The following is a 15015-nucleotide window of genomic DNA, read 5'->3' as shown; positions in this document are numbered from 1 at the left end:
TACTGCCCAACACAAGCGGCAAAACAAGACCAGAAAAAATGCGCTAGAACGAGAGGGAACGGCACCATAAATGATGTGTCATTTTTTTTGGGGGGGGGGGGGAAATGGCTTCACCTGAGCAGGCCTGAGATACAAATATATGCATATTCACGATACCGAATATGCATATTCAGTACACGTCTAGTACTTTCCGACCACAAATGCACTCGTTAACAAGAAAATTAAAAAACAGAGTTGGGGGGGGGGGGGGGGAACCAAACAGAAAATAAATGAATCCGAACAAGCACGCCGCTGGCGCAGGCTGGGGGGGCCGCGGGGACGGGGCCGCGCTGTGACAGCAGCGGGCGAGGCCGCCCCCGCCCCGCGCCCGCCCCCGGGCCCCAACACGGCCGCGCACCCCGCAATGGCCCCGGCCCCTCCGCCGCCCCCGCCCCCCGCGCCCCCTCACCTGGGCGGGCAGCAGGAGCTCCCCCTCCTCGGCTTGCCACAGCTCCACCACGCCGGGGATGGGCTCGATGGCTGCGGGGGCAGAGAGAGAGAGAAAGCGCGGATGGGCAGGGGGCGGGCGGCCGGAGCCCGCAGGCGGCGGCCCGGGGCTCCCCGCGCCGGGGCGGGCCGGCAGAGACGCGTGGCCCGGCGGGTACCGCGGGGCCGCGAGGAAGGGAACTGGAGCGGGGGGAAGAGGTGAGCCGCGTCCCGGCTCTCTTTGTGTCCCCGGGCTGCCACCGCGGCGGCCGCCCGAGGGACGGCGGCGGGGGCGGCGGCTCCGCTCTCGAGCCCGGAGCGGGTAGCGCCGGCGCCCCCGCCCCGCCTCGCCCCGCCGGTGCCCTCACCTTGTCCCTGCGCCTCCCCGGGCCGAAAGCAGGGCAGGAGAACGTGGAAGACGCCGAGCAGGAGGTTCATGGCCGCGGCCGCGCGGCAGTAGCCGCCGTGCTGCGGGAAGCGCAGCCCCGCCATGCCGAGCCGCGGCTGGGGCGGGGCGGGCGGCGGCGGGGGCGGCTCCGCGGCACCGGGCACCGCCCCCCGCCCGCAGCGCGGCTGCGCCCGCCCCGCCCCGCCCGCAGCGCCGCGCACATGGCCGGGCGGCAGCGCCGCCGCCCCGCCCGCCCAGTCCCCCGCGAAGCGAGAGGGAGGCGCGGGAGGCGGCCTGGAAAAGCCGAATCGGTTTTGTTACCTCGGCTGTGCGGTCGGACCGCTCGCCCTTACGCCCCTGTGGGATGACACCGCGCCGGGGCCCGGCGCTCCCCGGTGATTTTTAGAAACAAAAAAGCACGCGAAGTGCGAAGGGAAGAAGCCAGCATGCCGCGCGAAGCGGGAGGGGAGAGCGCAGCGAGGAAGGCGGGACCGCGTGGTAAGGAGGAAGACAATCAAAGCCCCCCCCGATCTGGTGGTCCTATTGCAGATGGCACAGGATCGTTAGGGCCGGAAGGGATCTCTGGACATCATCGAGTCCAACCCCCTGCCAAGGCAAGGGTCATGTGGAGCAGATGACACAGGAACGCCTCCAGATGGGTTTTGACGGTCTCTGGAGAGGGGGACTCCCCGATCTCCCTGGGCAGCCTCTTCCAGTGCCACCGATCTGGTTAATTTGCCTCAATATTCCTTTACTGCTTGGTAGCACTATATGTTGAGGGTCGCTGCTGCTGTTCAGATGCGTTTTGGATTTAAGCAACTCTTCATATGCCTGTTGGATCTCAGGGAATTACACTATGTTTTTAAAACAGAAGCGTAGAACAGAGCCCAAGGACAGTTGAGAGGATCACACGTGTATCTCGTATACCCTTCTGATTGCATTTTAAACTCCCTTATGCTAAAAAACAAAACAAAAAACCAACAAAAAAACCCACAAAAACCACTCAAATGCTTAAATCACAGGGAAAAAACAGTTGTTAAACTAGTTCTGCAAACCTCAAGGAGAAAAATAAAACAAATACTCTGCTAACAAGGTTTGCACAGCCCCCAGATTGCATCTGGTTCTCCCCTTACCAATCGCACGTAGTAACTCACGCAAACCCTGGCAGCATGGGACTTGGTCAGCGAAGGCTCATAAATAATGCCAAAGAAATGACAAAAAACATTTTTAGTCCCGAACTGAGACAACACATGAGGACATTTTGGACCTTGGTTCCCAGCGGCAGTGGGTCGCCTGCACAATGTCCTTTCTGCTCAGCGTTTGGAAAAGCTTTTCCTACCCAGAGGCCATTCAGGTTTGACTGGAAGTGCAGATGGGTCTCCACAAAAGAAGTGCTGACTCCCTTCCTAAAGGAGAAGACTTTGGCATTCAATGTTGCACAACTGCCAAAGAACAGCCGGCAATGCAGCCTTGTCTCCTGCCCACATCCTCCTCTTTCTGTCTTCTCTTCCCTCTTTTTCCTGCTCCCTAATGGTTAGACAGGTCTTTTGTTTTCCACGCTGTCCCCCTGTGTTTTTAATTTCATTGCCTGGGCTTTCCCACATGTGGGCAGAGAAACACTGTGGCACCCCTCCACCTGTGCCCAGAGCACCTCAGGGCTTGCAGAGAAACACGGCCTTTCAAAATAGGAATGGTTGGATGTTTCTCTGTCAGCAAACACGTGTCTATGCTTGGACAGGTGCTCGAATACCTGCTTTAGAGAAAAAGAGAGTTATAGTGGTGTAAACTTTATATAACAACCCCACCCAGGGGCTGCATGGCACCATGAACATGCTGTGCATTCAGTAGGGAACAGTTCCCATTACTTCTGCAACTGGTTCCAGTTGGAGTACCAGTTGGAGCTGTAGACTAACATTATTTTAACTTACTAGCTTTTTCTTCACAAGTTTTTAAAATGTCGTGCCAATATAAGCTGATTTTTTGCCTGTCTAAAAATCAACTCCATTTTCAGTGCCTGCAGGAAGGGGTCCGGCTGGACATACATAAGGGTTTAGAGGAAACTCCTAGACAGTCTTGGTTTAGCTAAGCAGGTTTAAAAATGTTAGGTGGGAGAGTTGGCCTGAGCTGGGACCAGACTCACCCTGAAAGTGCTTCCCCCTTCCTCTGTGTGAAGAAAGGGGTATGTCTGCAGCTTTGGAAAGGGCTGAGGAGCACGGGAAGTGAGGCTTTCTACAGTGGTGGTAGAGCCACTTCTACCAAGCAGCACAGCTGAACACTTTGCTTTCTGGAGGCTTTTTCAGCTGCAATGGGCAGGGCTGCGAGGAAATCAGGGCCGCGATGCAGATGTTGCGATCGCATGGGGAGATGCATGTTGTGTAACAGACATCAGATGGGAGCAGGCAGCCTAATTACATTGCTGCTCTTGTGCCTCTGCGCATCCCTTTACCAGCAAAATATGCCTGGGACTGTTCCTTGTGTGTGAGGTGAGATGAGATGAGATGAGATGAGATGAGATATGTACCTGATGCCATGTACATGGCAATGCTCCTCAGGCAGCCCTGGGAATGTCACCAACCACTGAGAGCACAGGGGAAGACAGGGCAGGGCAGGAGGGGAGAAGAGAGGGAAGCTTTTCCTCCCAGGTAAGGCTCCAAGTGACCTCTGTAATCATGAGAAGGGATATTTAGGCTCCTCTAGGCTGAAACACCTGCATCTCTTGGCCTCAGCTGCTCAGAGGGATACTCAAGAGCCCCGTGTCTCACATTGCCCATTCTTCTCTCGGCCAGCTTGGCGGATGCCAGTCCCAACCTGCCCAGGGAGGGTTTGCCTTGCTCCACTGGTGGGGGCTGCTCTGCTCCTCCTTGCCCACAGCACTGCCTGTAGTGAGCAGGCATGTAACACACAACCGCGCTCTGTAGGCAGCTCGGGCATCCCTGACACCACATCCCTCATCGTATGGTTGTGTGCACATCAGCACCGCCACCAGCAGCTTTCCAACTGCATCCGACCTACGTTTAACACCTTCTTGCTGCCACAGCTCCATTGTATTTAGAGCAACCTCGCTCCTCTAGTCTGACTGACCATGGGTGAGAAGGAGCTCGGTGCAAAAGGGGAAACAAAGGCTGCCGGCAAGTCCCCGCCGGCCCTCCTTGATGGGCTACCATGGTACTTTTCTGTTCCTCAGAAATTACTGACTAATGTGGAGTGAATGGATTCACCCCACTCACCCGGCAAAGCAAACAACTGCTAAAATATTTGGATGAGGAACTTGTTGGACGATGCACTGGGAGGGCATGGTCCAACCTGTGAACCTGGTGTGGTGGTAGCACCCCCTGCTATCTGCAAATGTGACAGTGCTCTTCAAAGCTCACAGACCTATTGATGATGCTGTTTCCCAGCTAGAGGAGATTTTTTTTGAGGCTGTAGACATACTTAGCATTCATGCAAAACAAATCCCCGCGCTGTCATACTTTAAAATCTTTGACTTGTTTTTTCAAGGAGTAAGATGTGCTGCTGGAATATTTATTTTTACTGTTTGCCTTGCCCTTGAACTACACGGAAAAGGAGCTGAGTTTTACCTACAGCAGTCTGGAAATACTGCTGTAAACTTCTGCAAATCATAAAGCACACAGAAATTAATCCAGCCCTAAATGCCATTACAAATCCCCATTACTTGCAGCATGGGAATAGCTACTTGCCTTTCAAAAAAGATGCAAGACTTTACAGAAACACTAGGCAAAATTAATTTCTGGGGTAACTGAGCCCAGCAGACATCTTTAGAGTATGCAATGGTATCATTTGCGGCCATGTATTGCACCATATGCAGTCAATGCTCAACATAAATTAAGCATATTTAGGTATTTCCATTAGGTGGAAATACCATTCTTTTAAAAGCCCCAGGAAAGTGGTCTGCTCACTTTGGAGTGTTACCTTCTTCACCTCACCATCTCCAGCAAAGACATCAGCAGTGACAAGCCCCACTGGCATGAGCTGAGCTAAGCCCATCCTGGGGTCTGTATCAGGCTCCAGTGGAACCCAGGGCCTCTCCTCACCCTCCCCAGTGGCCTCCCTCCCTTGCCAAGTTCCTCTTTATCTGCCCCATGGCTAGGCATCCCCACACCCGGGGCCAGCCCTATCAGCAAGTGCAGCGCTGGGCAATCCCCCCTGATAAGGCTACAAATCCCAAAGAGAGATTGAGAGGTGATAACGCCTTGCCTCGGTCATCTCCTCGCCCAGCTAGCTCATTCCTCGCCAAAGGGGTAGCCTTTCCCCAAAACGGGGAACACCCACTGCTGGGCGACCAGACAGTTCACCAAGGGCTCAGTCCCACACGAGGAAAGCCAAGTCCTTCAAACCTGTGCGTGCTCCCCAAAGACCAGCTCATGGGTCAACGCACAGGGAGGGGAAAAAAAAAAATAGCGAGAGAGGACCTGGCAGGGTACGGCCATAAATGTCTGCTGGGTTGCCCGCGTGACAGCCGAAGATAAGCAGCCCTCCCTCTTGTCCCTGGCATTCGCCCCGCTGCCTGGCTTAGCCAGCCTGCGCTCTGGGAGCGGGCACTCTCCCTCCATCTCAATGTTTGTGTAACTCCCAGCAGAGCGGGGCTGCCATCTCCGCCGGGGGCCCTCCGCATCATTAGAATAATAAAACAGCACGGGAACAGGAGTTTCTCTCTTCCTTCTGGTGACAGTTGCTGTCATGCGCTCCACAGTGCGCGTTCCCCCCCGCCCCCCGTTCCTAGCAAAGATTCTTAGCGAAGATGGTGAGCGCGGCTCGAGCTGGGCCGAGCCTAATTCTTTTGAAGACTAATTCAGCCTGATAAGAGTGTCTGGGACAAAGCCTGCCCTAACAGCGTAATTAAAGAAGTACAAATTGTTTCCGAAACCACACGCTGGCAGAATTTTTACAATTAATGACCAGTTGTCACTGCTGGAGCTTGTCAGGGAGGAATGGCTCTCGTCTTACGCGCCCGATCTGGGTCAGCAGCCCATCCACCGCCTCTTCGAGGACGAGAAAGCGAACAGGCAGCGCCACTGCCCCAATAAGCTGTTAATGACACCGCACTCATTACTGCGGATAGCAAACATCTTGTTTCTAAGCAGAATTTTTGCCAGCTCGCTTTGACTTTCTAGGCTGTGATTAAACACAGACAGAGAAATAGGGTGCTTACCTGGCCTACTTTTTTCATTTTCCTCTTATGCATTTTTGATTGAAAAAAACCTGCACACTAAAGCAAGCATCTATATGATCACACAGGCTTGATGAACATAGGAAAATATTAAGTTATTTTAATAGTGCAGCATCTGAAATACTGACAAGAAAAGTATGGTTAAGTGATCCATTTAAAAAAAAAGCCGCTTGCTCTGGAATCTCAAGTATACATATACATATATATATATCCCAGTATATATAAATATATCCCAAACCCCTCTATGTGCTGAAGAAGAAAGGATAGTAAATATTTTTTATTTTAAAAAGCAATGGTATCAATCAAATGCTAGGTAATTAAAAAAATATGCTGACGTGCTCTGTCCTTTCCTTGCCCCGCTCTGCCTACATTTTTTAGCACATACACTGCATCCACTTGAAAGCGTGGTGGATCCTTGCACACAGCAGGATTTTGCAGTCTCCTGCGGGACCCACCATGTTACAATAGCGTTCAAAGCTTTATAAGCTTCATTTAGTTTCAGCAAGCCTGCTGGAGCATTGTCTGTGCTTAAAGAGGCATTTAAAACTAAAGCGAAGCTTTGAAAGCTTCAGAGACAATGACGCTGGACTCCCTAAACCCATGAGTTCACTGCACGGTTTGAAGTGATGGCATCATGTACAAAACATGACACGCTGCTCCGAGAGCCTGGCAATACCTAGGCACAAAAGAGGAGGGGGGACAAAAAATCTGGGGTCCACATTGAGTTTCTACCACTGAAGGTCACGCCTGGACCAAAGGGAAGAAAAGCATTCTAAATTTTTTCCTGCCTTTGAGATTTGTACCTGTGCATACCTATTCTCTCATTCTGGAATGATCTCTAAGCCATTGCTATGTGTGTTTCTAAGCTGTTATGGATAAAGGAAAACAATAGCCAGAGCACACACAATAAAAACAAGGGAGGATGCAGCAGCCTTGCTTCCACGAGATGTCCAGCTTTTGATCTAAGTGGTTTGCACATCCCTGGACTGTGCAAAAGACAGCATTTAATGCAAAACTACACTACCTACAAGCTAAGGGAAACAGCAGTAAAACAGGCATCAGTAAAACTGTGGTTTTCTGAACCATTTTTCACTCATTTTTCAATGTACAACCCTGCTTGTCACCATTTCTAGGCAAGGGCATGCAATTTGTATAACCACAGTGAGAAACTGCATTGGTAACATCTCAAGGTGAGAGGAAAAGATCCTCCTGAATCCCAATAATCAGCATCCACCCTACCCATGCCACCTCGCTCAGGTGGCAAAGGTTACATGTATTCTTGGGCTGCAGTGGCATGAAGTCCCCGTTCCTGCCTTGTCAGGCTTCCCTGGCAAAACCCCCAGTGCTCTTGATCACCAGGGAAAATGACAAGGAGAGGGAGACGCCCACCAAAATAGCAATGATCCATGTAAAAGGAGCACCTTGTGGGTCAAGTCAGGTACAGGATGCCCATAAGTAGATTGAAAGGACAGTCTGTAGCAAACAGGTGTAATAAATACCAGCTTTGTAAAAAAGCCATGGTGCCTGAGCAGGTTTAGAAATAAAACAGTAAAATAGGATTTCACAGCATGACAAATGCTGTTCGGTAATACCTGGGCACACCTCAGCAGCACTCAGAGAGCCATGTAGTGTCTCACAGGCTGCATCTCATTGCTAAGACCACAGTATTCCATTGGGGCACAGCTGCAGGCAAAGCTTGATGGGCTAGAAAAGGACATGGCATGAACCACGGCAGAGTTACCATGTGCTTAATTCTCAGTTTCAATAGCTGTAGAAGGTTTTAATGGGGGTAAAAAAAATGTAGTTTTATTTAACCTCAGTCTTCAGCCCAGTGGAGCCATCTTTCACTGCAATTGAAAACAGTGAACATAAACTAGTTGGAGGCAGATAACGGGCATGGGAAATCTGAGCTCAAAGGGTTGAAGCCTGGACAAAGTCTAAAGCAACCAGAATCAGTTTAGTATCACAGTATGTCAGAAAAAAAGCATAGCTGTCAAGAATGCAGCACTTCCACATGTGTGCAGATGCTCTTGAGGCAGGAAGATGCACTGATGACATTGAAAAAACATAGTGCAAAAGTAAAACACGTTTCAAAATACACCCAAATTGGAAACAGTACTGTTAGAAGCTTATTAAAACACAGTAAAATATTGTTGTAGCTTTTTCTTTTTTTTTTTTAAGTTCTGAAGTGTTACTATAACAAAAATAAACACACTGATGAAATATAAGAGAACAGCAATGTCAAACTCCTGGAGAAGTGAATGGCAAATTTGCCAGAGCTGCACAGCCCAGGATCCAATGTTAATGGGTCACAGATGTTCTCCTTTTACAAAAAGAAGTTGAATGTGTTTACTTCTTTCATGGTACTGGCCAGAGGGCAGTTAGGGGAGCAATTGGAAACCTGTGAGTTGCAGTTACTTGATTGAATAATCTGTTTGAAAAAAAGATGTTGCCGTGCAAAATTATCCTCCCCCCTCCACAACCTCCCTGCCAGTTTTGACAGCACATGAGTTTCACTTCCATCCAAAACTGAGAGGGAAATTTACGTAACCCCAAACAACGTAATGTGCACAGTCTGTGAAGTACCAGGGATTTTTCATGCCACAGACCTAAGGACACCTTTTTTTTTTTTTTTTTTTTTTTTTTTTTTTAAAATTCCCAAAGAATCCAGCAGTCTGGTTGCTGCCCAGCTCAGTGCCAAGGCATCATGATGCACATGCAGGTCAGGCTCTCCAACTGGAGCCATGTTCCCTGCCTGCTGTGTGAGAGTTGCCATGTGGAGGGATCACCTCTGGGCATGGCCTGACTTCTCGGCTCACCCATCTCCAGAAAAGTTGTGTTGCTGCAGCCACCAGTTTCTCACCAAGTGCCCTCCCCCAGCACCTAGCTCCTTCCTCCTTCAGGAAAAAGAAAAGCCACAGTATAACAAAGGGGAAAATAAATCCTTCCTTGAGGACAAGGGGTGCTATTACAAAGCCTTCCTGATCACTCCAAAGCATTGGCATTTAACAGCATTCATGTCAGGGCTGGTTTTAATGTGGGATGAGGAGAAGCACTGCCTTGCACCCAGGCTGCATGGGCAGCACTGGTGTGGGTGACAGGGTATTTGAAGCAGTACAACTAAAATGACTTGAGGAGAAGAAAGCTGATGGCTCCCATACTCAACCCACAGCATGATCAGTCCTTTCTGGACACAAACGCCGCAGTGCAGTAAAATCCGAGGCAGGAGTTAATATCTCAAGGCAGTTCTGCAATACAGGGTACTGAAGTCCTCTCCAGGGCCCAGCTCCATCACCAGTCAAGCATCATGTGTAAATGTGGGATGCTTCTTCAGGGGTGGCAGGCAGGTAACATGGGTGCCCAGTTACAGACAAGCTCTCCTCCAAGGCACAAAACATACATGAACCCCCACCCTGCTGACCTGGAACTGAGTGGTGACCACAGACAGCTCAGGCAAGGGTGGGGAGGCAATGCCTTAGCCCGGGACAGGAGCCACATGACTCCCCTCACCTGAAATGGTCTGATTGCTGAAGGAGTCTCTGCAGAAGCCCTTGTCACATGGCAGACCCCAGAGCACCTTGGGGAGAAGGGAGGCCCAGTCTGTCCTGAGCTGAAAGAGTAGTTTTTTTCTCTTATTCCTATAGCAAGGAATTAGCCTAGATATTTACAACTTTCTAATCTACTTTTGAATGCTGCCTAGAAAAGCGCTGCAGAAAAACCAGGTGATCTGGACATTTTCAAGACTTATTTCCCAGAGAGCAATTGCAGGCTTGTTAATTTCTTTTCACAGAACATCTGCAATTCCCTGCAACTGTAATCTCTACCATTGTCTTTCAAAAATGACACTCATACAGCCTTCTTCCAAATAATTGCAGGAATTTTCTGTTCATTAGGGGAGCATGTTTTCAATGCACAGGACTTCACCTCACAGCACCTCTGCCCTTTCCCCGGGGATGTGCAAGCATTCAGCTGCTGTACTGACATCCCAAGGGCTGTGGCCCTTTGCTCACCAGCTATTCCCAGTGGCATGGCACTCACAGCTGGACAGGAAGCAGGACAGCTCCAGCACAGTCTGGATGAGAAGCCGTGCACATCATCAGCCACAGGAGCTGGATGCCTCATTCTCTGCCTGCTGTGCCAAAAATGTACTCTGCCAAGTGCCTGAAGGCCATGCAGGGTTGCTTTTCCAAACCTATTGCATATGCTGAGTGACATTGAAATGAAATTAAACTATGGTGCTCTTCTACAGGCCTTGATAAAATGACAGACCTCTGAAAACAACACATCTGCCCTAGGAAATACATTTTGGTTATTGCAATGAATTACATTTTTATGTCCAAAATCTGTTTCGTTTCCAGCAAGAAATCAGATGTCTAACATGAAATATTTCCTTCGATTCTGCCATAACAGCTGTCTCGTGGCTGGATAAATGCACACGGATATGGACTTTCCTTATGACACTGAAGACAGCCCTACCATGAGGATACCAATAATAAGTTGTTTTTCTATGTAAAACTGTTACCCTTTTAACATTCAGAAATCCAGCTTTGCTCTCAGCTTTCTGAAGCATTATTCCTTATGCTGCTGACTGCACACTTGCACTTACATGTTTTCTTATTTTTTGGCTCAGTGAAGCAAGCAGTCAGCTTTTCCCTCATTCCTGAGGGATATCAGGTTACAACGAATGTTGTTCTGCTATTATATACTTACCCAGTGGCATATTAAAAATGCATATTTTCCATTTGATTTTTCTCCTTGCCAGAGTCAGGTTTAAGGCCACTTTTCTTCTCCCACTTGCTAGGTACTGTTAACAACCTACTAGCTTATTCCCAGATGGAAAGAGGCAAGCAACAATACATGCCCTGTTTAACTCCAGCTGAGTATATAGCCCCTGCACCAGTTCATTTAAACTAAGGAAATTTACAGTGCATCCCTGCAGCTAAACTGCTTTTGAGTGTATTAATTTTTGAAGAGAAATAGGAGAAAGATGTGCATATGGAGGCTGCCTGGTGATGGGCCAGCCTCCTGCAGCTGTCTGCACTCCTGCCCTGCCAATGCACAGCACACAGGTCCCTGCTGGTGGGTGCCAGGTCCCCCCTCTACCCTGTCCCTGGGCCATGTGGGAGCAAGCTGGCAAGTGAGAGGTCATGGATGAGCACTGCTGCTGAAGCTCTGGGGCACCTTGAGGGCCCTGTCACCCTGTCACTTGCAGATTTGTTCCACCTTTGAGATCGATTCAGTCATTAAAATTGAGCAGCAAATTCAAAATAAATACAGGTAGAAATACAGTGCAAATGTTAGAGCTGTGTGCTGGAGCCTGGGTAACAAGGGAATTTCCTCGTCTACCACTAATATTGCTCGGCTCAGCAATTTCATCTAAGTTCCAGAGGAATAAAACCAGGATAGAATCCCAGTGGATGGTTTGACTCCCCACAGGCATTATCCAGCACTGCTCCAGCAGTGTGCACCACCACACAGAGCCCCTTATCTGACACGAGGAGAAGCCCAAACACCACAGTGCCAACATCTGCCCATGTTTTCCCTTTGGGTGCTCCCTGCTATCGGAGGAGTGGTTCATCAACCCAACATTCCCAGGTCAAGGTACTGCAAATACGTGCGGTAACCCCAGTACCTTGCTCTCAGTCTCCAAGCTCTTGATGTCCAGGAGCACAAATGTGTGCACTCATCAGTACGATAAAAACCCCCAAACCTTACCAACTGGCTTTTTTCCTGGTTCACGATTAGGTTAAAGACTTGGAATAATTAAGCAGAACTGATGCTAAGAATACTCTTTTACAGATATACTAGAAACTAACTGGTAGTATAAGAATCTCAAGAGGCAATTTAATCGTTGTCATGATTCCCTGAAACGCCAAAAGGAGGGATGCAACTGTTTTTCCTACAGCAAAAAAGGGTGAAAGGTTCAGCCTGAAAATACGGTTGTGGTCTGGTAATTGCCATGTGTAAAGAGCATGAAGTAGAGGATTACACAGACAGAGAGGGACAGTAAATCATACAGATGTAAAAGCATGTTACCACTCAAGCTAGAAATACTCCTTAAAGGAATTACATTGTCTGTTGGCATATTTTATTTGCTCTTAATTGACCATATCAAGAAACTCAAGATCACTACTCAATGCAGACTTCAGATTTGGTGTCTCACTGCTTGGATTTGTCTGTGGTCATACAATTATGAATGATCAAAATCAATTAAATGCATTCACTAAGTAATCACCTCAGCAACAGGACAAAAAAAAACACCAAAAAATTCATGGGAGAAAATGTTCTGAAATTATTTATATATTTATATTCTAATATGACATACAACAGCAAGGAGGACAGGCCGATATTTCTAAAAGATTTTTTTTCTGCAAGTAACCAGAAAAACACAAAATAAAAAGCCAGTATCTTATACTCCCATAATTTGTAGTCCTAAGAACCTGAGGTTAGGAGTTTGCATGGACATACTCTAACTCCATCCACAAAAGGACTCATCTAGTTTTTATGCCAATTCATCAGTCTTCAGCTGGAGAGCTAGGCTGTCTTCCTTACCTTTATCCAAATCTAAGCATCTAATTCTACCCATCTGGGAAAAATTCAAAAGATTTTCTTTATTATACTTAGCATGACAAGCATGTGAAAACAGAGAATGCTTGATGCAACTTTCTCAATGAAAATAATGCAAACTCACCTCTAAGTCTCCTGGGAAACACTCTCATTCCAATTAAGAAAACATGGGGAAAAGCATAATGGATTAAACTTGAAATCTGATTTATTTCAATTTCTGCTTTAAGTAGTTGAAGGTTATACATCCATCTTTCAAAAGCATTAAATGTGGACGAGACTGATTCTCAAACTGGAAAAGGACATGAGACTACCATCAACTCCAAAAACAGTTATTGTGGGGGGAAAAAAAATATCTACAGCTGTTGAGACCTCAAATCTTGTCCAATGTATTTTGGGCTCCAGAAACAGTAGTAAGCAAAATGACATTCATCTAGTTTGCATATTCCTGCTATATTCAGAACCAGGCTCAATTGTTCCTGCAATAAAGGATGATTTACAATCCTGTTGTCCCTAACAACAGAAAAATGGGGAAAAAAAACCCCACTCACAACTATTTTAATCCATCTGGTAGGGAAGAGACCTTATACAAATTTTTAGGCTCCCAGTGATTTGAGTAGAATTTGGTCTCCTGAAAAGCTCTGAAGAGACACAGATGCCCAAATAGCTCACATGACAATTAGCAGAGCTATACTCTGAACCCTCAGGGAGATCCAGGCAGTTGTTGAAAAATGCTCAACAATCTGCCTGGGGGCCAGGAGCAAAAGATGCTGTATTGTGCATAAAGCATGCCAGGAGAACTTCAGCTGAGAAACTGCACTGCAGGGTAAGATCTTTCCCTAAGTTTGCAGGTAAGACAGAGGCATAAGTAAAATGTAATTAATAAAAAAAAAAAAAAAAAAAAAAAAAAAAAAAAAAAAAAAAAAAAAAAAAAAATTAGCAAGACTTGTTTATGGTGCTCATGGAAAGATATGTTCAGGCCGGTCCCTTCCATAGGCCAGGCTGCAATGCAAATGTACTTTAAGTGGCATTTGACTGAAGCACATTTTCCACAAAAGCTATTCAATCTCCAAGCCACCTGATGCTGCAGAGAGGCTACTATTCCCCACAGTGAGCTAAAGCTGCCTCTTGTGTCTCGTTTTGACACCAACAGCTGTTTCTGCAGCAAGACATTACAACACATGCAGAGTTCAAGACTTGTTTGCAGAGTCTCTGCCTGACTGATCTCTGAGCAATCCTAAGTTTTCCCTCAAGAGAAGCTGCACGCTATACCACAGATCACTGGGCTCTTGCCAGTGCTCTGGCTGAAAGGCATCCTGAAGCTGAGCTGTGAAAACAAGTCAGCAATAAAAAGGGAAAGGTGAGAAGTTCAATATCCAGCAGCACTCTGCATTACACAGCCTCCCAGACCTGCTGCGGAGAGCACTCCAGCTAAGTTACTCTGTTTTCATAAAAATCAGGTGCAATTCAAGAAGCTTTAGCCAGAAGGTTAAGATAGAAGCCACATACCAAGAAATTCTGGAGCACAAACATCACCGATTTTTATCTCTGAAGCAAAAAGTAATGATTTAAACTCGAAAGGCAGAAAGGAGTGGAAGAAGTCAATTGTAGGGGTGAAGCCTTGAGCACACTTGGTAGAGGTGAATGGAGATAAGAATCCCGATTCCCTAGAGGCAAGCAGGGTTCAAGCAAAAAGGGGATTTTACTGAGCAGAGGATGTCTAAAAAGGAAATTATTTTCCTCCTTTTCATCGACAGAAAGATTGTTCCAGTGACAGTTACCATGGAAACCAATTTTGAGAATAACAAGAAAGCATTTACGGAGCTTATTTTAAAGGATGGTGAGCCATCAGCATCCCATTCCCCTAACTGAACTGATAATCTGACCAGATGACCCACAGAACTAAAACAACACATTTTAAAGTGGCATGGAACAGTTCCAGCTTCCTGTTGCTGTGCTTTTATGACCTTCAAAGCTATGGATATGGGGCTCAAAAGCTTCTCCCAGGACACAGCTTTAGCCAGGCTGACTGGCACCCCATCTCTCAGCATGAGAAAGCCAGAGACAGGCGAGCACCTCTGCTCAAGTTACTTCACTCAGGCTGTCATTTTCTTGTGTGTCATTCAGACCTACTATGAAAAAAGTGCTTTTTTCCCTCAGCAGACTGAAAATTCAGTTGTCAATTGCAAGGGCACACAGGACTGGCTGAATCTAGCAGGACAGCATTCCTGGTGCCTTTACAGTCAAAGACTTTGCTTATTCCTACGGCTGCCACACAGACAGGGCACACTGAGATATACCTGCTATCCAAGGCAGTGGAGGGAGAAGCGACCCCTAGGGTCCTCTCTCAACACCTTGATAAAATGTTGACTTCAGAGTAGAAGGCACGAGGCTTTTTTCTTCCACTCAT

General features: G+C 47.7%; 1 protein-coding gene across 2 annotated transcripts in view; it reads right to left on the bottom strand.

Moving 5' to 3' along the window:
• Positions 1-965, bottom strand: part of TMEM131L (transmembrane 131 like) — an 80133-nt gene extending 79168 nt beyond the window's left edge. The window contains exons 1-2 of one of the 2 annotated variants that reach the window (XM_040064390.2): positions 834-965; positions 449-519 (exon numbers count right to left, since the gene is read on the bottom strand). In XM_040064390.2, the coding sequence (XP_039920324.1) occupies positions 449-519; positions 834-957 (195 nt within the window). In that variant the 5' untranslated portion in view covers positions 958-965. The remainder of the gene's footprint in view (positions 1-448; positions 520-833) is intronic. The other variant, XM_040064392.1, reaches the window with a different exon arrangement.
• Positions 966-15015: the final 14050 nt, after the last annotated feature.

This window comes from Hirundo rustica, chromosome 5 (genome assembly GCF_015227805.2).
Source record: "Hirundo rustica isolate bHirRus1 chromosome 5, bHirRus1.pri.v3, whole genome shotgun sequence".
Taxonomy (NCBI): Eukaryota; Metazoa; Chordata; class Aves; order Passeriformes; family Hirundinidae; genus Hirundo; species Hirundo rustica.
This window is presented reverse-complemented; position numbering and strand designations above follow the sequence as displayed.